The sequence below is a fragment of the Cherax quadricarinatus genome, chromosome 1 (assembly GCF_038502225.1).
Source record: "Cherax quadricarinatus isolate ZL_2023a chromosome 1, ASM3850222v1, whole genome shotgun sequence".
NCBI lineage: Eukaryota > Metazoa > Arthropoda > Malacostraca > Decapoda > Parastacidae > Cherax > Cherax quadricarinatus.
Genome location: NC_091292.1, coordinates 41,056,980 through 41,082,687, shown reverse-complemented (window position 1 = coordinate 41,082,687; position 25,708 = coordinate 41,056,980). Strand labels below are relative to the sequence as shown.

At 43.1% G+C, this 25,708-nt stretch overlaps 1 protein-coding gene across 1 annotated transcript in view; it reads right to left on the bottom strand.

Moving 5' to 3' along the window:
- LOC128690512 (salivary peroxidase/catechol oxidase-like) overlaps positions 1–25,708 on the bottom strand; it is a 210,570-nt gene that overhangs the window by 82,645 nt on the left and 102,217 nt on the right. The window contains exons 7-10 of the mRNA XM_070081961.1: positions 18,367–18,454; positions 16,461–16,618; positions 14,116–14,233; positions 764–889 (exon numbers count right to left, since the gene is read on the bottom strand). Of these exons, the coding sequence (XP_069938062.1) occupies positions 764–889; positions 14,116–14,233; positions 16,461–16,618; positions 18,367–18,454 (490 nt within the window). The remainder of the gene's footprint in view (positions 1–763; positions 890–14,115; positions 14,234–16,460; positions 16,619–18,366; positions 18,455–25,708) is intronic.

The window sequence follows — 25,708 nt, the reverse complement described above, 5'->3', positions numbered from 1 at the left end:
TAATGATGAAAGTAAGGACTAAACTAGAAAGGGTCAATAAAGGTTAAGTTAGAGGTCGGTGGAATCCCCCCACCCCCACAGGTCAACAGTTATTTTATTCTCTGCTTCCAGGACGGTTTGAACTTAATTTAAGGAAAGTTTCTGTTAAATAACTCTTAAGTAAAGTTTCACCAGTCTGATTATAATTAGAATGGTGAAACTGCGGGATATGAATTTAACACAGTTTAGCTGATGTAGATATTTAACTTTAAAGTTAAAATGAAATTTCCTTAATACTCTTACACTGCAAGCTGGCAATAAAATCTTTATCGAAGCTGTAGCTTCCTGCCTGCAACTCTAAATTACTGTACAGTCTCAGCTGACAAATTTATTACAAATTATATATTCATTGCTTTAGTATTAACACAGGTAAACAGGCAGACTTAACAGACAGGATTATTAAGATTACCTCTGAAAATTATAGGCCAATTTTAAGCCACTCATTACATTAAAAGACATTGATAACTGTCCCCACTCTGGCAGTACTGGCAGGTACCATGATGCCCAGGGTGAAGGTATTTTTTAAAACTAGATTTGGTAATATCCAAATGTTTTGTCTCGTGACATGAAGCGAGACGTTCCTCCCATGTTATAGTTTTAGGGTCATTAAAATTTGAGATCTGCAAAATAATGATCCTGAAGGATCAGTGTTGGTGTTGGATATACTCAGACATTTTGTAATATACCTCCACTGGTCTTGGACTGGTGATAGCTATTGATTTACCTGATAAAATCCAGTGGTCTGTGGCAGAAGGTTGCGCTTGACAGAGTTGTGAAAGCCAATAACGGCCGGTACGTACTCCATATACACGCTGTGTTGATACTGTGCTATGTTGATCCTTCGAGCTTCCTAAAAATTCACAAGAAAATTTTTAAATTAAACAAAACGATTTCATTTTTTTTGGAGGGTGGGTGGGGGGGGAGAATAGGGGTGGTGTGACTTGAATTTATCAATACTATATACACTTCCAGCTTGGCGGACGTATTTTCTTACAAATCACTATCACAAGTTGATTAGTCAGCGCTCAAATATAAAGTTGCATTAACAACCTGCTAATGTTGTAGCCAATTCACTCAAGTTCTATAAACATTACAAAGTAAAACAAATGAAACGTATTCTTCGCATTCTACAGGACTGGTAACAATTTGTTAGTGGATTAAGTAGGTCCACCCCTTTAAGTTTGGCTTGGAAAGGTATAAATAAAATAACCAGGGAAAAGATTGGCAATGTTGTTCATCCCTTTCCTCTTGAAAAAGCAAATGACCTCATAAATGACTGGTCCAAAACATCCAGGCATGAAAACCTTCCATCTCATATTAGAAAAAATTTAGAGTACTTCTGAAGAAATGTTGAAACTGATTAATTTTATGAACCAAAATATTGATGAGAATGATTGCCTCTTCACCGAGTATGAATTAGAAAATGCATTAACTAAAGGTCGATCAACTGCTCCTGGAGAGGATGGTATAACCTATGATATTCTCAGAACTTCAAGGCACGTGCCTGATAACCCTTTGTTGGCACTGTATAATCTCGGTTACATTGACGTCGTTCTTCCTACTTCCTGGACCAATACTCATTGTGCCTATCCCTAAGCCCCATCAGCCTGATACATTTAGACCGATCTCCTTAACTAGTTGTCTTTGTAAAACCTTTGAAAGAATGATACTTAACAGACTACTACAGAATCAGACACCAACTTTCCCCCTACCTCTATGGGTTCATGAAAGGTAAAAGTGTGCAGAGCTATATTTCCACCTTTCTCACTGCACACACCTCTACTAGTTTTACCACGTTTCTTGATCTAAAATCTGCATTTGATATCGCATACAGAACCGTTATACTTTACGAACTAGCCAAAATGAATATTGGTGGTAGCTTACTCTGCTGGATAATAGGATACCTGTCAAATAGAGTATCCTCTGTACTTTATCAAGGCTTTAGAAGGCTAAAGAAATGTCTTTAGGTACACCGCAGGGAGTTCTTAGTCCCATAAATTTAATATTCTGATTAATGCTCTCCTAAATGCTCTACCTGCCTCACCTAAACATATAGCTATAAGCTATGCTGATGACATCATGATACATACAACAGGGCATAAGAAGATGAGCACCATTCTTAATGAAGTTCAAGCAATTTATAATCGACTAGGCCTCATAATATCTTCCTTTAAAACAAAGATATTAACAGGCAAACGACATCCCCCACCCATCTATTTGCAGGGTGAAATCATTAGCTACGTTAAAACCTACAGATATCTTGGTGTAGATGCACCCTTTAACAAATCCACTATACCACAACTAAATAAGAAACGCAAAGATAGGCTAAATGCTCTCAAAGCTGTTGCTGGCTACAACCTCAACTATGGTGCTAATGTAAGAATCGTGAGAATGATGTACATAGCCTATGTTAGGTCCTTAATTGATTATGCTGCTCCCATATTGATTTTAGCTAGGGAAAGTTCTCTCCGACCCTTGGCGTTAATGCAGAATGAAGCTCTCAGAATTATTCTTGGGTGTCCCAGATGTACGAAGGTTCTTAATATGAGGAAGGAGCTTGGTATTTCTAGTATCAGTGATAGGATTGTTGAGATTAACGCTGTACTCGGTATTAGAATGTTGAGAAATGAACCAGACTGTCACAATGAATCTTACCAAGTGTCTAGAGGTAAATACACACATGAACTGTATCACTGTAGACAACAAGAGCATTTCACCCCTCCATGGAAGATGTGTTCATTTAATATCGGATACCTGCAAGTCCCTCCCAAGAAGCTCATTGCTAGTAATCCCTTCCTTAAATCACTTGTTAAAGCAACTGCTCAAGAAGAAATTTCTCGCCTAGCTGGTAGTAATAAGTTATCACAAGTTATATACACTGATGGGTCTAAACAGGAGTCTTCTGGCAGGGCTGCATATGCTCTTGTTGCCACCTCCCTAGTTAAGAACAATAATAAATTTGTTGAGTTGGGCATAAGAATTAACAACTGGGCGTCTACACTGCTAACTGAATTGTTTGCAATCCTAATGGCGCTAAAGCTAACCTATGACACCGAGCTTGACTATCATCATTACTGATTATATGTCATCATTGAAGGCTCTTGACTCGTATAATGACTCCAATAACATGCTCATTGGAGAAGCCAGGTATAGATACTCAAAAATCAGGGACAAAGGAATTAATGTACAGTTGCTATGGATCCCATCACACATTGGATTACTCCATGATAAAGTTGATTTGTTAGCCAAGAAGAGTACCCAGAAGGAGAATGCAGAATATAACTTTGGTATAACTGTCCAGCATTAGGAATAATATTAGGAGAGAAGTAAATAATGAAAATGATTGTTATAGGAATTCAATTAGAAGCCTGAGTAGATCTATAACCCTCTATGATAACATGAACGTAGATAAGTATGCTTATGGAGCAACGTGCAATGTGAACAGACTGACTGATGTTGTAGTGGCCAGGCTTAGGCTTGGTTACAAGTGCTTCTGGCAGTTTGGGAGACACACAGATGATGATCAAACAAAATGTAAATTATGTGATCAGGCATATTGTCACTGTCTTGAACACTGTGCTTAACTGTCCACTTATTGAGGAATACAGAGTTAGACAGTATAATAACCTATGTGACATGTCAAGACATCTTATAAATGAAAATAAGATACCAGATATACTAAGCAAATTTCCTAAATTTGATTGTAACAGATAAGTGAACTATAAATATGTAGATAAATCCATACGTATTCATGTTAACCCCTTGGGCCTAGTTCCTGAGCCTTGTGTATCCATATGCTCTCGCTCCCGTCCACAGGATGGATATGGGGTGCACAATAAACTAGCCACTTCGGTGGCAAAATCTAAATCTGTGGAAAATCAAGTTAGCCGATTCCTTGATATTCTTAAGTGTTGAGGGAAGGGAGAGTCGGGGTAAAGAAGAGTGAATGTAAGGAAGACCAGTAACGTATGTAAGTCTACATCTCATGTTGTCACATTTCCATTACCAACTCTTAATTATAAGACTAATAGTGAAGAAATCTCAATAGACTAATATGTAACCTTGTGCATAACTACCAAGAGTTAGATGGAGATTAAATGATCTAGTATTATGTTAACTTAGCTATGTACCTATACATCAGCATAGCCACTACCTAGCATGGGCACAGCTACCCACGCTGGGAAAGGCAGTCACTGCATGATCAATTAACTGTGAGGAGACGGACCTTACCTCAAAGCCGGAGATTTTAATGTCACTAGCTTAACAGGGAGACCTCTCCTCACAAGTCATCTCTAAGCTTGTACAGTGAAAGGCACTACTATTCACGAGTCGCACATACTATCACTATCAGAGTCAAGGCTCTCGTTCTCTCTAACCCGGGTGTTAACGTAGATCTACATTCTTACCGCTAGTGCTCTAAATGTAGACCTATGTTTTATTTTTCCTGTCTTAGATTTGGCTTGATAGGCCTGAGCGGCCTAGGCACTCAGTGTATGCCGTGTGAAAAAAAGTCAGACTGTGCGGTACCACATAGTACCAGTTAGTTTCAGCTCCATCCTGAGTAAATATCATGACAAACCCTCGAGATTCACTCACGCCTCGGCGTATTAACACTTATTCGAGGAAAGTGATATAGAACGTCAGTTTAGTGGATTTGTGGCCACGAATGATCAAAGAATTAGTGAAAATATTGACGATATTATTATTATAATCAAAAAGAAGCGCTAAGCCACAAGGACAATACAGCGCTGCAGGGTAGGTAAGGAAGCGAGGGTATTAGGCGGCAGAAGGGGGGAGGGATGATCAGTAGGTAACAGAAAACAGCGGGGCAGGGGATAGTGCGGGGGAAGAGGGTAGCAAGAGATTGAGGTAGAAAGGGCTGTAGGTATCAGAGTTTGTAAATAAAGTCAGTTGTTGTCAAAAAGTCAGAGTCCCGATGAAAGGTGGGTCCATCAGCAAGAAGGGAAGGTAAAGAGAGAGCAGCGGAGCGAAGACGATGACGGAGGTAAATTCTGCGTGCTCGTTGATAAAGTGGGCAGTAACAGAATTTGGCTGACTGATAATGGAACCTGACAATTCTCACAGAGGAGCAGGGCGCCTCTCCATGAGATATACACGAGTAAGACGAGTATGGCCAATGCGAAGACCGGGAGAGAGTAGTCTCCCAACCTCGGCACTGGTGATAAGAAGACGGCCAGTAACGTATACTCGGTTTAATAGATTGAAGTTTGTTAACGAGCATACTAGACCAACGTTGTTGCCAACGGGTGTGAAGGTGGGTAGCTATTGCAGCAAAATAGTCTGTAAACTGAATACCTCTATATGAAACTGGTAGGTCATGTACTGCTGACCGCGCAGCAGTGTCTGCCTGTTCATTGCCCTCTACGTCAACACGACCAGGGACCCAACAAAAAAATATCTTTATGCTTGGTAAAGATGCAGCGTAGCCAAAGATGGATATGAAGGACTAAGGAGTGACGTGTATCAAATTTCTGTATAGCTTGTAAAGCACTAAGGGAACCTGAGACAACCACAAATGATGACACAGGCATAGATGCATTACAGATAAGTGCTGCAAGAATGGCATACAATTCAGCAGTAAAAATACTAGCTGAAGATAGTAAATGCCCTCGTACGATACTGTCTGGAAACACTGCTGCGAATCCTACGCCGTCAGAAGACTTAGAGCCATCTGTGTACACTGCAATGGCATGACAAAGAGTGGAAGTGGTCAAGAAAAAGAGCGGGGAGCGACTGTAGGCAGGTGGGCTTTCGAGCAAGGGAGAGAAAAAACAGACTCAAACAGCTGGAACTTCCCAGGGGGGCAGAGAAAAGTGAGATGCTACATGAACATAGAAAGGTGGTAATTGAAGAGAAAACAAGAGCGAATGTACGTGAAGAAAGAAGGGACGGAGTAAACAGGGGCAGCGAACAAAAAGAATGTCTACTAATATCAGTGACCATTCTATAAATGGAAGGATTGCAGAGATCATGAGAGCGTACGTAGTAGCGAAGGCAATGGGCATCACGGCGATCGGATAAGGATGGAACATTCGCTTCTGCATAGAGGCTCTCAACAGGGGAAGAGCGAAAAGCACCAAGGCATAAACAATCCTCGGTGATGAATGGGGGTAAAGGCTAGAGAGAGTAGCAGAGGCCACTGAATAGATCTGGTCACCATAACCAAGTTTTGATAAAATGAGGGTGGAATGTAAGCGAAGGAGAGTTCGACGATCAGCTCCCCATGAAAGATGAGCAAGGGTTTTAAGAAGGTTCAGCCGACTGTGACAAGTTGCCTTCAGAGAGGTAATGTGAGGTTTCCAGGATAACCTACGGTCAAAGAGGAGGCCCAGAAATCTGACTATCACGTTCAGGGATAAGGGAGCCAAAGAGGTACAAAGGATGATCGGAGATGACAGAGCTTCTAGTGAAAGTAATTTGGCGAGTTATGGTACTGGAAAATTTAAACCCATGTGTGGTGGCCCAATTGGAAACACGGTCGACCGCATGCTGGAGAGAAACTAATGAGGTGACAGTCAGCGCCTGCACAGGCAATAGCGAAGTCATTAACATGGAGTGATGACCAAATATTTGTTGGAAGACTAGAGGCCAAATCATTTATAGCAAGGAGAAAAAGTGTTGTGCTCAGAACACATCCCTGGGGGACACCTTCAGCTTGGATAAAGTCCGGGGAGAGCACATTATTAACCCGAACACGGAAATGCCTGTCAGTTAAAAAGTTCTTAAGGAAGGATGGTAGATTGCCTCGAAGGCCTAAGGAGTGGGCTTGGGCCAAAATATTATACCTCCAAGTTGTGTCATATTCCTTCTCAAGGTAAAAAAATATGGCAATAACTGAATGGTTATTCGCAAAGGCATTACGAACATATGTATCCAAGCGTAGTCAGGGGTCTATGGTAGAACGTCCCTTACGAAAGCCACATTGATGACTGGAGACTGTTGTGTCTCTAAATACCACACTACATGTCTATTTATCAGGCGTTCCATCACTTTGCAAACTGCACTGGTAAGAGCAATGGGACGATAGTGGGAGGCTTCATGTCCCGTAGTGCCCGGTTTGCGGAAAGGGAGAACAATGGCAGATTTCCACGGCTGTGGAAGAACTTGTGACCAAATAAGATTGAAAAGGCGTAATAGGACTGCAAGGACTGACTGATGTAAATGTTGTAGCATACGAATATGAATGTCGTCTGGCCCAGCTGCCGATGATCGGCAAGCTGAGAGTGTTGCATCCAGTTCTTGAATTGTAAAAAGCACATTATACTGTTCTTCTCTGAGAGAAGAAAAGTCCAAGGGTGCTAACTCTCTGGCAGACTTTGAGGAAAGAAACGAGGGGCATAGATGGAGCCCCTGAGAAATACGGACCAGATGATTGCCAATTTCATTGGCAATGTCTAGTGGGTTTGCTATATCAACACCGGCAACCCACAGAACAGGAGCCGGGTCAGGAGAATATTTACCACTCAGTTTTCGTACTTTTTTCCCAGACTGCACTCAGAAGAAGCAGAGGTGAAGGTGGAGACAATCTCGCCAGCAAGAGCGTTTAGCATCACGGATGACAAGGCGAGTGATCGCACACTTCTACTTAAAATCATGAAGTCTTTCCATGGTTCTATTGTACCGGTACCTGCCCCATGCAGTGCATTTCAAACGTAGTGCACGAGCACGAGCACCAAGGCACGCATTTCTGAGAATGCCTGCTTGAAGTTTGGGGTATAGAATCAGAAGCTGTGGTTAAAACTGAGGACGAGAAGAGGTGTAAAACTCATCAAGGGAGGATGAAGAAGGAACCTCACTAAAAACAGCTAGTTGTGAGTAAAGGTTCCAATTTGCCTGATCAAATTGCCTGCATAGGATACGAAGAGGTGGTGAATATGAAAGGGAAGTAAGAATGATTTGGAAATGATCACTGTCATGTAAATCCGGAATAACAGACCAGGTGAAGTCTAATGCGGTGGAGGAAGAACAGACAGAGATTGATGCAAGAGAGTGCGCGAGTCCGAGGATCAAAATGGGTGAGAGTACCTGCATTTAAAATATGGAGGGGGTGGGTAGCAAGAAAAGCCTCTAACTGAATGCCACGGGAATCGCAGTGAGACCCCCCCTCCCCAGAGGAAATGATGGGCATTAAAATCGCCAAGTAACAGAAGCGGTGGCGGTAATGACGAAACAAGAAAGGCAATATCCGGAATAGATAATGCCTGAGAAGGAGAGATACATAAAGAACAGAGTGTATACCACCTATGCAAGTGGATACAGGCTGCCGTGTAATGCAGCGAAGTACGAACAAATAGCTGATGGTGCGGAATATCAGTGAGCAGAAGAAGGGCACTTTCATTAAAGGTCCCATCAGGAAAAGGATCTGAAGAATACAATATATTATAGCCTGAGATGGGATAGATAACAGCAGAGTGTAATTTTGGTTCCTGTAAGCAAACACCAACAGGGGAAAACTGGGAGAGTAAAATTTGAAGCTCACCCCATTTACCCGAGGCTGCGAATATTCCACTGTAAATATGCCATGATTGGCAACAATAAAGATAGCTGAAATCCGCAGGTAAGGGTTCCTATGGACTAGAGAGGTTAGAAAAGTCCACATGCGGAGGCAGCGGGAAACGTTCAAGCAGCGAAGGAATGGCACGCTGCGAAGAAAGGAGCTGTGCAGATGGAGGAGAGGAGAGAAGGAACAGAGGGTGGATCAGTGTCCATTGATGGTTTGGTCTCTGCAGTATATTCAAAGATTGCTTCAAGTGTTTTGGAATTCAGAGATGTCATATGGGAGACAATATTGGAGATGGTAGGGGGAGGATGAGAAAAGATTGGAACTGTAATGGACTGTACCAAGGTAGGGGGGGGTGAAAGGGTGGAGGGAACTGGAGAAGTGTGGAATGGGACAGAAGAGGCAGAAACCTGGGAGGTGGCAGAAGAAACTTGAGAGGGAACAGGGGAGGAAGGTACAGTACGAGGAGGAGGGTGAACCTCTACTCTTGTAACAGCTAGCGAGAGGGGAAGAACCAGGTACAGAGACAGGGAAGGTAAAATGAGGAGATGGAAGAAGGGAAGGAGGGGTTAAAGAACCTTTTTTTTGGCTTCTGAGAAGTAGATGGACGATTGGGAGGAGGTGTCGTTCGAGATCACGTCAATACCGAGGCTTGTGAGGGAGAACACGAAGAAGCGAGAACAGACTGAGGCATTGAAGTAGGGATGTCCGAACCCAGGACAGCAAAAGAATTAGATACAGGAGTGACTATGGGAGAGGTAACCACAGAGGAGGCTGCAAAAGATGGGACCCCAGAAGTGGGGGGAAGTTTTGAAACACGGGAATAAGAAACACGAGGTAGTCTCCCTTGAAGGCGAAGATGAGAAACTGCCATGGCATAAGGGAGACCTTCTGCCTCTTTGAGGTAACGGATTTCCCGCTCATTTAAGTAGACTTGGCAACGGCGAGAGTACAAAGGGTGAGCCTCATGACAATTAAGGCAAGAGGGAGGTCGATTGCAAGACGTATTAGAATGGTCATCAGCACCACAGACTGGGCATTCGGCTATAGATCTGCAATATTTCGCTGGATGGCCAAATCGCCAGCAATTTCTACACTGTTGCGGTGTAGGGATCACCTTTCGAACTTCCTGCTACATAAACTGAGGACGAGAGTTCACGGCTGTCAAAAGTTAAACGAGCCACATTGCTAGGGTATCGTCTCCGTCCGTGAGCAGGAAGAACATAAGTGTCTACCTTGAGGATTGGGAGATCTTGGAGTTCCACCTGTTCAAGAATGTCATTGCCAGATGTCTGGAAATTTTGTTGAACTATGGTATGGGGCAGAATGATGGTACCGATACAAGAATTGAGGGAATGATGTTTTTCAATAGTGACAGGAACAGTATCGATATGGGAAAGAAGAGAAAGATCATGAGCTTGGATAGCATTCTGTACAGTGATGATGCACGTACTGGTCTTAAGAGCATGAAAAGAAATATCTTAACCAACATTGCATAGGAGTGCCTTGCCAATACTATGGTCGGAAAAATAGGCAATAGAGGAAGTCGGTCGTAAAGTGAAGAATTTAGTCCATTGTGCATTCTGCAACTTAGCGTGGAATGGGAGTGCAGGACATGTCGATCTTTTCTGAGAAGAATGAGAAGGTGGAGAAATATCATCAGCAGGTAATTGTCGTTGGCATTTAGGAGTGGGACCAGAGTTGGTCAGACGTGGAACTGGCCGGCAATTCAAAAATTGCCGCACCATAGAGGGAGAGGCCGGAAGCATAGTCAAAGGAGAGGGGAGGTCAGATAAATCGAAGGAGTCAGTCGAGACCTCAGTACCTGAAGTGGGCGAGTAAACAGCACCGGCAAGAGGTACAGAGGCATTAAGAGTGTCCAAAGACGAGGCGGGGTCAGAACAGGGTGCGATATCAAGAAGGTGCCCGGGGGGTAGCAGGTTCATGAACTAGGGCTTCCATGGTTAGGTTACTTTTCTGTTTTTAAGAAAAAAGAAAAGAAAATAAAAATAAAAAAAAAAGAATAAAAAAAAGGGGGGGACTGGGGTGGGATAGTTCCTGGGAGGAATGAGAGGGCCAGAAATCTCCCTCTGTGCCCAAAAAGACCTCAGCACCGCAAGTAGTGCAGATGCAGCATGGAACCCGTGCCATACCCTACCCATCATGCCAGTAAACCAGCAATCTGGGATAGCAACCTCGCATCTGCCGAGCTACCTCGGTGGAAAAAAGAGAGGGCAGCCAGATATCTGCCACAAAGCATACCTCCTTTGGCCACCACCCCTGGAATCCAAATGGCAGCCTCCAGAGATACACTGGTGGCCCAAAGATACCCAAAGCCACTCCCCGGGAGACCGGAGAGGGATTGGAACATCCCCAGGCAATCCAGATTCCATGGCAAACTACACCACTGCCAAGAACCTCAATGGAATGGGATGAACCCCAGTACCCTTTCCCCTACCCAGGAACTAGCGTGCCTGTGGAAAAAAAAAAGGAAGGGTAATAGGGAGGGGCTGGGAGGAGGAGGAGGAAAAGAAAAAGGGAGGATGGGATAAGGGAGGGGGGATTGGGGGGTAATTAGGTTCGGTCTGAGGAAGGAGACCAACAGGTCTAATTCCTCAGACCAAGAGCCTTTTCACCACGCCAATGAGCCCCCCTTGAAGAGGTATCACTAAAGAAGCACGGATCAGTGTTCTTTGTTGGATATCCTGGCGTCAGTGTGACTCCCAGTAGGGTGAAAAGTAATCTGACCTCACAGCATCCTACGCTGCTGCAATGCCCCTAGAACATAAAGGAAAAGCTGACCTAGTACTTTTTGCTTCCTTGCCAAACTTCCTCCATGAAGCAAAGCAGAATGCTTGATTCTTGCTGTCTTAAGCATAGACAACAATGTACACTATCTTTACCATGGTAATAGAATGGGAATAGGATTTTCCTTAGTTGTCCTGCTAAGGTAAGAGATGGTCTCTTATTAAACTACACTTTGCAACACTGGACTCTCGCAAGGAGCGGCGGTCGCTTGACCACGTCACATACTCTTCTTGCATCTGGGATCAATTACTTGCTGTAGCAGTAAACAAGATATTTGCCCCTTCTGAGAGGGCTGGGCCCCTCAGGGCTGATACCCCCATCCTGGAGAAAATTTCTCCACAATATCTCCGTACGTACTAAAAAATTTTCTTACAGTACTTTGTAAAAAAAAAAAAAAAAATTTCTGAGCGCTGGGCGAGAGAACGTAGATCTACATTTGTACAGTTAAAGGGTTAAACTGGCTCACTTCATAGGACTCATAAAATGCGACCTGACCCGTCACACTCCACGTCAAGACGGTTAGTTTCTGTTAATTGTACAAGTTGAATGCATTCAAATAGATACATTAATTAGACATGTTAATTAGTTATGGCTGACATGGAAGGATAGATATATTTCAGGAGACCGGAAATATATCTACACCCAGACCACACACTACCCTTCTCTAGACAGAGGTAAGAAATCCCATGTTATCCAGGGATGGGATGGCAGGTTCTTAGACTGGATTCAACTGATGATGTCACTGGAAAATTAACTTAACCCCCTACCCCTCCCCACCCACCCCCACATACTTATTCTAGATATTCCCGTTCATAAGCATCAGGAAACTTAAGTGGCAGATATGTTCCCACCATTTATGCCAAAATATGCTAAGTTCTTACATTCCCTGCATGCAGGAAGAGTGGAATCATTACCAGATAAGAGGCATCAATAGCAACCCCCCGTACCCCATGGAGAACTTTCATGACTACCCTAAACCCTCACTAGTGCTTGCAAAAACTATGCAAGATCAAACACTAAAAAAAAAAAAAAAAAACACTATTGTACTGAAGAAAAAGGGCTATCGAACTGTTTAAAAACTTAAGCGTGTCACAAAGAAGAAATGAACGTTAACAAATCCCAGACCCAATTTTCTGCACCAGTAAGTAAAAAGGTAACAAATAGCCCTTCAAGATATGTAAAGAAACTTTCAAATATTTCTACACTTGTGTAAAATCTAAGTTTAAAACTACCTGTAAAATTAGATCATTAATTCGTCACAGAAAATTAAAAATTCTGCAAGATCAATATAAACCAATGTTCAGCAATCCGTTAAAAAGTTGTTGGAGAATACAGACTTTTTTTTCATTCCCTCTCATCACAACAGATTAGCTATGGAATGAAGAACTCAAATGGGTAACTGTATTCACATGTGCTCCATTACTGTTCTACACAGCGGTAAGAGAACTCATTCATGTACCTGGATGATACCATTCTGGCAAGTACGGAGGAGTCCCTGGTAGAGGAGCTTCGACTGGTGCAGTCACAGGGAAGTTTTGGGACTTGGCCTCAACCCTTCCAAGTGTGAGTCTCAGTAAACCAGTTTATTTCATATGTGAACAATTCTACCTGAAGTCTCAACTATCACACCTTCCATGAGAATCATACTGGGAGCACCGCTGGGTCGTCAGGCTAGAGAGTCCTCAATGACAAACTGAACGACCTGAACGACTCTACCACATGCGAATCAAGGGACCTCAAATTTAGAATTCCCTTCAAGAAAATGCAAAATAAATCCCAATCCGCCACTTGCTTAAAAAAAATCTAGAATAAGTTAAAAGAAAATTTATCAAAGTCATTCCTGTTTATCTAACTCGTGGTAACAATTATCACTATCAACAATTTAGCCTATGTCACAAGTCTTTACAAAAATATATAAAAGTGAAAATAAGCCAATTGTAAGAGTTAATGCTGGAGATTGTAAGTAAATTTTGGAATTCATGTAACCAACTTAAATCTTGTTTGTAGTTTTAAGTCAGTCTAAAAGGTTGCTCGAAATGCTCTGCACAAGTAGAATATTTTTAAAATTTAAAATATTCTGTCATCATCTATTCCCGAATCAATTAAATTGTGAATGTTGAATAATAATATATACCACCTACTACTATATCCAGACAACCATTAAGACAACCCACATTAGAAACAAGAGCAAGGTTCTGCAAAACCACAGACTGGTAGCACCAAAGATACGACCATCATGTGGCTAGTAATGAGCGAGGGTGTTCCGGAAACAATACCAGCTCTTAGCCACTCCTGCAGCCTCACGAGACTTCAATAAGAATTTCTTTGCCAGGCAGCCACCCAATAAACCACCAGATGACTCACCACGAGGTTCATCTGATCCAGTGCCCTTCGGGAGTTACTGTAAATGCCAGTGGTGGGAGAACAGAAGTTAGTAACTAATTCCAGATACCCGACAATTTAACGAACTGAAAAAATTCCTGCTACACTAGTCAAACGAGGTGTGCCGGGTTATTCCATTAATTCGCTCAGACTGCCACCTCGCTATTATTGTTAACTTTTAAATGAAAACAATTAGAGAGGTGCCTAAGGTTGTATACACTCATTGCTACAATTAAGCAAGATATTTAAATATTTTTTTGCTATGAAGTTAAGCTAATTACAACTTATCAACGCTCTTCAATTTAATAAATTAATCCCCGTTAGTCGTCCGCTTCCCATTTTGACCCAATAACACGTTTAATTACTTGATAAAGCCTCTCGTCACTCCAGTGAGGGTTCATCTTGCGTAAAGACTTGCTCAGGCGGTTGTGTTCCCGATGAAACACAAAGTGCAACACTGTCAATCCTGGGTTCTCATTTGCTCTGCAAACAGAGAAAGAAAAAAGATGTTAAGAGTTCTCGCCAATTATAAAAAAAAAAAATCTACAGCATTCATAGCACTAATAGCCTTGTTAGAAACTTTTCTAACAAGGCTATTAGTGCTATGAATGCATTTTTTGCACTGTTCACAAATACGTGGTATAACCTTTATATATTAGTTCACCTGTCAAAGAAATATCTAGTCTTATGCGAAGTCCCAGGATTAAGTAATCAAATTGTTTAGATTCTGCGTTATATTTATGGACGATGACAGGTCCTAAATATGACTAACCTGAGTAATTATCTGCTAAAACTGTTCAAACTGGAATAGCGTATATTGCTGTCAAGAGACCAGACAGCAGAAAATCTTCATGTGGTGTCGCAGGTGACGAAGCCTCGCCAGCAGAGGGTACAGTGGTATGAGAAAAGTCTGGAGAATGTTCCAATAACGAAGCCAGGTCAGAACAGGATGCGGTAACAAAATGGAGCCTGGGAGGAGGAGGAGGGGGGGGGTTACGGAACGAAGACTATGATAGTGGTACTAATTATTACAAGGAAAAAAGAAAGGAAAGAAAAAAAAAGGAAGAGGGGCAGCTGAGGGACAGTTACTAGAAGACATGAAAGGGCCCTAAGTTCCCTTTTTAACCGAGAGGACCTCGATACCCCCAGCAGTGCATATGCAACGTGTAACCCCTGCCATACCCTATCCTTCACGCCAGTAAACTAGCGCTCCGGGGCAATAAGCTAATCTGTTAAAGAGTGAATCTTGGATAAAGGAGACACTTTCGAGGAGGAGGAGGTCGAGCAGATTCAGTGTTAGAGCGTCGTATTTATCGGAAGTGAATTCTGATAGGACATTAAAATTTGGCGACCTGGCAGTCTTCACAAAGGTGCTGGCTATTTCTTCATATGGTGTCAATGTTAAAGTTACAAGTGCCCAGTTCAGAATTTTGTGTTAGATGGGAAGTAACCCAATTATGGACTGACACAAAAACCTGTTTTCTAGCTTGTACCTGAAAGGTAAGTCATTGAGGACACTAGTTGAGTGACCTGACAGTCCTAGCAGAGGTGGCGGTCCTAGCAGAGGTGGCGGTCCTAGCAGAGGTGGCACAAATCTCGTCATGTGGCGCCCCAGAGCAAGTCTGTTAGATTGGTAATCATGCCAGAGTATTTTATCCCTAACCTTACATTGGTAGAATGATAGCCAGCCAGAAGGAAAATGGTTTGATAGAAAAATAATTGGCTGTGCACTAATTCAGACCAATGTTGCCAACAGTTTTATAAAGGAAATACTGAAAAAAAAATCTTATTGGTAAATTGGAACCTCATGATTAACAGATTGTATGGTATAGGCAAGCACGGTTGCCATGGGTATGAAAGCGGGAAGAACCTTAATTTTGCTATGAAAATGCTAATCAAGTCTATCTGGAAAAACATCTATATACCTTACACCATCTGGAGATTTAGAACAGTGTGTGTAGCAATTTTGATTACCTAACTGAACTTGTTCAGTACTTCTATTAGGTGGCAATCGAGGTTCCGACCCTGGAAGGTAGTAGTAACTAATATTTTGACCGTGAACGTCACTCAGCACTCTTAGCAACAGAAGAAATTTGCTTTCTACTACCCCCCCTCCCCCTTCATACACACCCCTCAACAAATAAAAAAAATGATCAAAAAGTAATTTCTACACTAGCAAGTTTAAGTCACCAGCAACAATTTAAAATCCATAAATATATTTATGTCAAAAAGATTCCCCAAAGGCACTTTTAGGAAACCAAGAGGAAAGGCCTAAACCGAGAGCAAACTTAAAATATGATGCACAGTCATTGGCACGTCAAAAGCCGCACAGTCAGTGGCACGTCAAAAGCCGCACAGTCAGTGGCACCTCACAAGCCACACAGAAGAGACCAGATCTTGCAAACAGGTGGCTATGGGTAAGTTTGCCAAATCTATGTACATACAAGGGGTACGTACTTTCACGGGCAGTCAGCTTCACACTAACTTGCCATATTCTCTGTATCGTGGCTCGCCCCAATTTTCCCTCACTCGTTGACACTGAGCATTTTTGATGACCTGCGAGTTCTCCATGCTCACTGCACATTAGTTCCCTACTTTTACCAGCAGCTGCAGTCGTGGTATAGAACCCGTGAAGACTGCAGTAGACACGAAACACTTTGTGAACAATATAAATAGGTAATACTTAACTGTAAGACAGGCTAGAACTAACCTGTCATCGCCAGAGAAGAAGCACATGCCATTTTCAGATCGGCAGTCAGGAAACTGATTTGCTGGCCTGAGAGTCAGCCTACTTGAATAACTACTCTTAAGCATACCACCAGAATGCAGACGAAGTTCGTCGCCCCTGCACTTGTTGCTGCCGTAGATCTGCAAGTGAATGTTGTTACAGTCTTTAGGTAAACTTATACAATGTCACCTCCACAGATCTGTGGGGGTCATTTTTGGGAAGTGGGCAATGTACACCTCAGCAAAGTCAGTCAGTATACATAAAACTAAAAGCAATTAGTTATGCTGGAAGGCTACAACCCCTACACTACCCTACAAAATACAAAGGCACAATACAGTGACCGGAATAATACACAAATAATCCGAAATGGGGGTGGTGCCAGGACAAGGGCCAACAGTCTGGCTCTGGGTAGATGCCACAGACCTAGTCTGCAAGTTTCATCAGTAGTCTTCCCTACATGTCCAGGGGAGTTATGGAGTGACGACTTTTTACATGAAAAACAGAGCAAAAGTGAAAAATAAAAAGGAAAGACCACTGGGTGGGTATTTAATAAGGATCATTGCCCCACCAATAGTCTATTCACTCAGCACAAGCAGCGCAAATGGTGTTTCAGGAACCATCCTTTATATCCAAGGCGCATATCTGACATCTCTCACCACTAACAAGCAGAGCAAGGCTTTGCGAACCCCAGTTCCTTCCTATTTAGACAGTGACGGAGGCACCAACAGCATTCAGCTAAGAACGGTCGAGGCGGAAATGAATGCAGAGTTTCACACCATCAATCAACCGTTTGAACTAAAAGTAACCTCAGGTAGTACTGCGGCAACCAGACGGCCAACAGACTAAATCCAGTGAGCCTCCAGGTAGTCCACTTGAAGAGCCACCTGACAACCCAATCCCCTTAAGGTGATGTAGATCACTTAGCATTGATCGGCAGGAGCACAAGTACAGAAGGTGGTAACCACTCCAATACAACTAAGGCAAAATTAAACAGAGAAAATCCCTACTATTTAAGACAGGCTGGAGGAAGGAGCAAGTTGACCTCTAAGAATAAGTTAGGTAATATTTGTCAGGAAACAGGACAAGTCTTTCCTGACGCGGGTCTAAGTCATATGATGACACGCCGCTGGAGCTTTAAGTAATCTGACCGAGGCTTTTCGCTGGCTCATCGGTCCACCTCGTGGAAAAATTATGGTTATGATTATAACCGTTACATCTTCCTGACCAAGTAATGCAAATACCCCTCAAACCCACCAATGAAGGAGACATCTGCATGGCACCGCCTGTGGTGCAACAGCGTGATCCCAGTCTGGAGTCTGGAAAGAACGTCACAAACCCATCACGTTGTATCATAGGCACCGAGTTCTTAAGTTTGACTGCTGAAGCCAGCACCTAAGAGCCCCGTGTAATTTGATTGTTACATTTTATGTCTATGGCATACTAACATACCATATAATATCTAGCATGTGAATGCTAGCAGTATCATACTAGTAGTCGTGCTGGTCAAGTTATGTCGCTTATGAGATATGGCGAACTCAGATTTCACGTACAGTATATATTTCCTTTTACAATTAACTGCTATTACGGAATCTTTTATTTTGCCTCCGAAGCGGCTAATTTATTGTGAAGCAGCTATCCATCCTGAAAATGAAATCGCAAAAGCAAATGGATTTGTAGAAGCCTAGGAACTAGGCCCCCAAAATGGGGGCTAACAGGAACACAGATTTATGTCTTAAATCTGTCTTCTCTGATGCAAGCAAACTAAGAATATTTAAATAATATGTCTGGAATCTTATTATTAACAAGATTTCTTGACATATAGCACAGATTAACAAAAGGGAAAAATATATATCAATGACTAGTACTCTTGACAAAGAACATTACATACTTGGGACAAGTCTAGGTAGGCTGTGTTCATGTTGACTTGTTCTAACACACTCTTGCCCATCTTGTTAACCTGCACCTCTGCAACGCTTCTGTAAAAAGTATCTAGGAAATAGTTGTGGTTTTGATACAGCAATGTATCAACTTCTGCAATAATTTGAGCAGTTAGGAATGTATTAATTCATGCTTGAAATTTCAGAAAAAAAAAAATCCTGGCAATTTTATTACATTCATGGGGGAGAGTTAAAACCGTAGGGGTTGCACAGCTGCTGGGGGAAATGAAAGGCATTCAGACTATTCCCAGGCTGGGATCAAGAGCCCCTCACCAGCATCAACGAACCTTCCTAAGAGGGATGTGCCCTAGCACCATCAGGCCTATACTGAAATTTCGTTCAAGCATTTTCACTCACAATAAGTGTAGAAGTATAGAAGTCTGATCATCAATGAGCCATTTCTGTTAAATAGACCTTTGCTCTATTACAAAAATTTAAGATTTACTTCAAATTAAAATCACTCAAAATATGAAAAATCAGTATTCATAAATACTGTCAAACTATTTAACTTCGTTAATTGCTGTTTATTAAACTTGTTTATTCACCTGTTATTTACTTCATGAATTTCGATCATTACCTTGAGAGCTGAGCCAGTTAAGAGCTGCCAAGAGCACAGCGAGTTTATTATGGCTACATTTTAGAAGTGAAGTTCAAAGAATAAAATAAGGAACTTATCTGGCTGGCCAAGAAATAACTTGTCTAATGAACACGAGAACTTCAGAATTATTGATTTATTTCGAGTTTTACAAGCAGTATTTTTTTTTATCGACTAATTTGTACACTTAAAAAAAATTAATTTGGCAGTTCAATTGTGAGTAGAAGATTTATTTGTGCAGCTGAACATTTAGAGATCACAGCAGTGTAAAATGAACTCCATAATAAGGCCGCCAAGCCAGTACACTCAACGAACATTAAATTTAAGACATTAAAGGAATTATGTATTGAAATTTATTTTTTTCAAAATTAAGTATTCTTGCTAATATGCATAGGCAATGCGCATTTGAGATTAATAATGACACGTTCCTTAGAGGAAAAACATTGAAATGGTCTCCTCGTCTTCAACTTCATCTGACATTTCACAGAATCAGCATTTCATTCACCATTGCCTTGGCAAGCGGTAACAAAAATAAATATTTAATCTGAAAAAATATTCAGATTTTCTAATTTTCATGTGTTTTTGTTTACATGCTCTTTTTTTGTCTGGATGGTCAGTCAATCCCTCGAGCTTAAATGTGGGGGGCTGGGCCTCGCTGGTCAGTCCCTCGAGCTTAAATGTGTGGGGGCTGGGCCTCGCTGGTCAGTCCCTCGAGCTTAAATGTGTGGGGGCTGGGCCTCGCTAGACGTCCAATAGATCCTGCTTTACAAAATACAATATCCCACATGATTCAAGATGAACACACCAAAAAAATGCACAATAAAAATCCAATTAACAGGCAATCAGAATTCCAAAATACACACACACGTTATGGTAGAGTCCGCCAGAGTCACTGGCGTGGTCACAAAGTTAACTCCACATATTGTATATTATTATTATTAATATAATCAAAAAGAAACGCTAAGCAACAAGGGCTATGCAGCGCTGCAGGGTAGGAAAGGAAGAGAGGGTATTGGGCGGCAGAAGGGGCGAGGGGCGATCAGTAGGTTACAGAAAACAGCGGGGGCAGGGGACAGTGCGGGGGTAGAGGGTAGCAAGAGATCGAAGTAGAAAGGGCTGAAGGTATCAGAGTTTGTGAAGTCAGTCAGTTGTTGTCAAAAAGTCAGAGTCCAGATGAAAGGTGGGTCCATCAGCAGGAAGGGAAGGTAAAGAGAGCAGCGGAGCGAAGACGACGTTGGAGGTAAATTCTGCGTGCTCGTTGATAAAGTGGGCAGTCTAACAGAATGTGGCTGACCGATAAGGGAACCTGACAATTCTCACAGAGGAGCAGGGCGCCTGTACATGAGATATCCACGAGTAAGACGAGAATGGCCAATGTGGAGACGGGAGAGAGTAGTCTCCCAACCTCGGCACATGTGACAAGAAGACGGCCAGTAACCTATACTTGGTTTAATAGATTGAAGTTTGTTACCGAGTAGAGCAGACCAACGTTGTTGCCAACGGGTGTGAAGGTGGGTAGCTATTGCAGCAAAATAGGCCGTAAATGGAATACCTCTATGAAACTCGTAGGTCATGTACTGCTGACCACGCAGCAGTGTTGCCTGTTCATTGCTCTGTACTTCAACATGACGAGGGACCCAACAAAAAACAATATCTTTATGCTTGGTAGAGATGCAGCGTAGCCAAGTTGGATATGGAGGACTAAGAGGGTGAGGTGTATAAAATTTCTGTATAGCCTGTAAAGCACTAAGGGAGTCTGAGACAACCACAAATGATGACACAGGCATAGATGCAATTCGGATAAGTGCTGCAAGAATGGCATACAATTCAGCAGTAAAGACACTAGCCGAAGATAGTAAATGCCCTCGCATGACGCTCTCCGGAAACACTGCTGCAAATCCTACGCCGTCAGAAGACTTAGAGCCATCTGTGTACACTGCAATGGCATGAGAATGAGTGTGGAAGTGGTCAAGAAAAAGAGTGAGAAGCTATCATAGACAGTTGGGCTTTCGAGCAAGGGAGCGAGAAAGAACAGACTCGAAAAGCTGGAACTTCCCAGGGGGGAAGGGAAAAGTGACATGCTACATGAACATAGAAAGGTGGAAATTAAAGAGAAGACAAGAGCGGATGTAGAAGAGAGAAGGGACGGAGCAAACGGGCGGTGAACAAATAAAGAATGTCTACTAATATCAGTGACCACTCTATAAATGGAAGGATTGCGGAGATCATGAGAGTGTACATAGTAGCAAAGGCAATGGGCATCACGGAGATCGGATAAGGATGGAACGTTCGCTTCTGCAAAGAGACTCTCAACAGGGGAAGAGCGAAAAGCACCAAGGCATAAACGTAATCCTTGGTGATGAATAGGGTTGAGGCTAGATAGAGTAGCAGGAGAGGCAGCTGAATAGATCTGGTCACCATAGTCAAGTTTCGATAAAATGAGGGAGGAATGTAGGCAAAAAAGAGTTTGATGATCAGCTCCCCATGAAAGATGAGCAAGGGTTTTAAGAAGGTTCAGCCGGCTGTGACAAGTTGCCTTCAGAGAGGTAATGTTTGGTTTCCAGGATAGCCTTTGGTCAAAGAGGAGGCCTAGAAACCTGACCGTATCACGTTCTGGGATACGGGTGCCATAGAGGTACAAAGGAGGATCGGAGATGACTGTCTAGTGAAAGTAATTTGGCGAGTTTTGGTACTGGAAAATTTAAACCCATGTGTGGTGGCCCAATTGGAAACACGGTCGACCGCATGCTGGAGAGAAAGTAATGAGGTGACAGTCAGCACCTGCACAGGCAATAGCGAAATCATCAACAGTGATATGACCAAATATTAGATGGAAGACTAGAGGCCAAATCATTTATAGCAAGGAGAAAAAGTGTTGTGCTCAGAACACATCCCTGGGGGACACCTTCAGCTTGGATAAAATCCGGGGAGAGCACATTATTAACCCGAACATGGAAATGTCTGTCAGTTGAAAAGTTCTTAAGGTAGATTGCCTCGAAGGCCTAAAGAGTGGGCTTGGGCCAAAATATTATACCTCCAAGTTGTGTCATATGCCTTCTCAAGGTAAAAAAAAATATGGCAATAACCGAGTGGTTATTCGCAAAGGCATTACGAGCATACGTATCCAAGCGTAGTAAGAGGTCTATGGTAGAACGGCCCTTACGAAGGCCATATTGACGAGTGGATAGACTGCTGTGTGTGTCTGTAAATACCACACTAAACGTCTATTTACCAGGCGTTCCATCACTTTGCAAACTGCACTGGTAAGAGCAATGGGACGATAGTGGGAGAATAGCAAATTTCCACAGCTGTGGAAGAACTTTTGACCAAATAAGATTGAAAAGGCGTAATAGGACTGCAAGGGCCGACTGATGTAAATGTTGTAGCATACGAATATGAATGTCGTCGGTCCCAGCTGCCGATGATCGGCAAGCTGAGAGTGTTGCCTCCCGTTCCTGAAGTGTAAAAGGCACATTATACTGTTCTTCTCTGAGAGAAGAAAAGTCCAAGGGTGCTAACACTTTGGCAGACTTTGAGGAAAGAAATGAGGGGCACAGATGGAGCCCCAGAGAAATACGGACCAGATGATTGCCAATTTCATTGGCAACATCTAGTGGGTTTGCTATATCAACACCAGCAACCCGCAGAACAAGAGCCGGGTCAGAAGAATATTTACCACTCAGTTTTCGCACTTTTTTCCCAGACTGCACTCAGAGAGAAAGCAGAGGTGATGGTGGAGACAATCTAGCCAGTAAGTGCATTTAGTGTCACTGATGACACGGCGAGCGATCGCTCGCTTCTGCTTAAAATCAACAACTCTCCATGGTTATATTGTACCGGTACCTGCCCCACGCAGCGCGTTTCAAACGTACTGCACGAGCACAAGCAGGAGACCACCAAGGCACGCATTTCTGAGAATGCCTGCCCGAAGTTTGGGGTATAGAATTAGAAGTTGTGGTTAAAACGGAGGACGAGAAGAGGTGTAACAGCTCATCAATGGAGGACAGTTAGTTGTGAGAAAAGGTTCCAATTTGCCTGATCAAATTGCCAGCGTGGATTACAAAAGGGTAGTGAATATGAAGGGGAAGTAAGAATGATTGGGAAATGATCACTGTCATGCAAATCCGGGAGAACAAACCAGGTAAAGTCTAATGCGGCGGAGGAAGAGCAGACAGAGATCGATGCAAGAGAGAGTACGAGTCCGAGGATCAAAATGGTTGCGAGTACCTGTATTTAAAACATGGAGGGGGTGGGTAGCAAGAAAAGCCTCTAACTGAATGCCACGGGAATCACAGTGAGACCCCCCCAGAGGAAATGATGGACATTGAAATCGCCAAGTAACATAAGTGGTGGCGGTAATGACGAAATATGAAAGGTAATATCAGGGATAGATAATGCCCGAGAACGAGAGAGATACAAAGAACAGTGTATACCACCTATGCAATTGGATATGGGCTGCTGTGTAATGTAGCTAAGTATGAACAAATAGCTGATGGTACGGAATATCAGTGCGTAGAAGGGCACTTTCATTAAAGGTCCCATCAGGAAAAGGATCTGAAGAATACAATAAATTATAGCCTGAGATGGGATAGATAATGGCAGAGTGTAATTTTGGTTCCTGTAAGCAAACACCAACAGGGGAAAACTGGGAGAGCAACATCTGAAGCTCACCCTGATTACCCCTGAGGCCGCGAATATTCCACTAAATAGGCCATGATTGGCAACGATAAAGATACCTGAAATCCACAGGCAAGGGTACCTATGGACTAGAAGGGTTAGAAAAGTCAACATGCTGTGGCAAAGGAAAACATTCAAGTAGCGAAGGAATGATGCGTTGTGAAGAAAGGAGTTGTGCAGATGGAGAAGAGGAAAGAGAAGGAACAGAGGGTGGATCAGTGTCCATTGATGGTTTGGTCTCTGCAATATATTCAGAGATTGCTTCAAGTGTTTCGGAGTTCAGAGACATCGTATGGGAGACAATTCTGCAGACGAAAAGGGGAGGAGTTTGAGTAAAGTTCGGAGCTGTAATGGACTATACCTAGGTAGGAGGGGGGGCCGAAAGGGTGGAGGAAACTGGAGAAGTGTGGGAGGGGACAGAAGAGGCAGAAACACGGGAGGTAGCAGAAGAGGAAGAAACTTGGGAGGGAACAGGGGAGGAAGGCACAGTACGAGGAGGAGGATGAACCTCCACACTTGTAACAGAGCCAGTGAAAGGGGAAGACCTAGGTTCAGAGACCGGGAATGTAAAATGTGGAGGTGGATGAAGGGAAGGAGGGATTAAAGGAGATTTGTTGGACCTCTGAGAAGTAGAGGGACGATTGGGAGGTGGTGTCGTATGAGGTCTTGTCGATACCGGGGTTTGTGAGGGAGAACACGAAGAAGTGAGGACAGACTGAGGTGTTGAAGCAGGGACGTCTGAGCCCAGGACAGCAAAAGAATTATATACAGGAGTGACTATGGGACTGGCAACCGCAGAGGAGGCTGCAGAAGATGGGACCCCAGAAGTGGGGGGACGTTTTGAAACACGAGAATAAGAAACACCGGGTAGTCTCCTTGGAGGTGGAGATGAGAAACTGCCATAGCATAAGGGAGACCTTCTGCCTCTGAGGCAACGAATTTCCCGCTCATTTAAGTAGGCCTGGCAACGGTGAGAGTAAGAAGGGTGAGCCTCATGACAATTAAGGCAAGAGGGAGGTCGACTGCAAGATGTATTAGAATGGTCATTGGCACCACAGACTGGGCATTCAGCTATAGATCTGCAATATTTTGCAGGGTGGCCAAATCGCCAGCAATTCCTAAACTGTTGTGGTGTAGGGATCACCTTCTGAACTTGTAACCGATATCCTGCTACATAAACAGAGGATGGGAGTTCATGGCTGTCAAAAGATAAACGAGCCACATTGCAAGGGTATTGTCTTCGCCTGCCGGCCGGAAGAACGTAAGTGTCTACCTTGAGAATTGGGAGATCTTGGAGTTCCAGCTGTTCGAGAATGTCACTGCCACATGTCTGGAAATTCTGTTGGACTATGGTATGGGGCAGAATAACAGTACCACTACAAGAATTGAGGGAATGATGTTTTTCGATAGTGATAGGAATAGTATCGATATGTGAAAAAAGAGAAAGATCATGAGCTTGGGTAGAATTCTGGACTGTGATGATGCACGTACCACTCTTAAGAGCATGAAAGGAAGTATCTCTACCAACGTGATGTAGGAGCGCTTTGCCAATACTATGGTCAGAAAGATTGGCAGTAGAAGTCGGTCATAAAGTAAAGAATTTAGTCCATTTTGTGGTCCGAAATCGAGTGTGAAGAGGGAGTGCATGACGTGTCTGTCTTTTCCGAGTAGAATGGGAAGGTAACAAAGTAACATCTGGAGATTTTTGTTGGCGTTTAGAAGTGGGATCCGAGTCGGTCCGACGTGAGACGGGCTGGCGATTCGAAAATAGTCGCATCATAGAGAGAGGCAGGAAGCATAGTCAAAGGAGAGTGGAGGTCAGACAAATCGAAGGAGTCAGTGGAAGCCCCGGTACCTGAAGCGGATGAGGAAACAGCACCAGGAAAAGGTACAGGGGCCTTGGGAGTGTCCAGAGAGTGGCCAAAAGACGAGGAGAGGTCAGAACAGGGTGCGGTAACAATAAGGGGCCCGGGGGTAGCTGGGTCATGGATCTGGGACTCCATGGTTAGGTTACTTCTTTT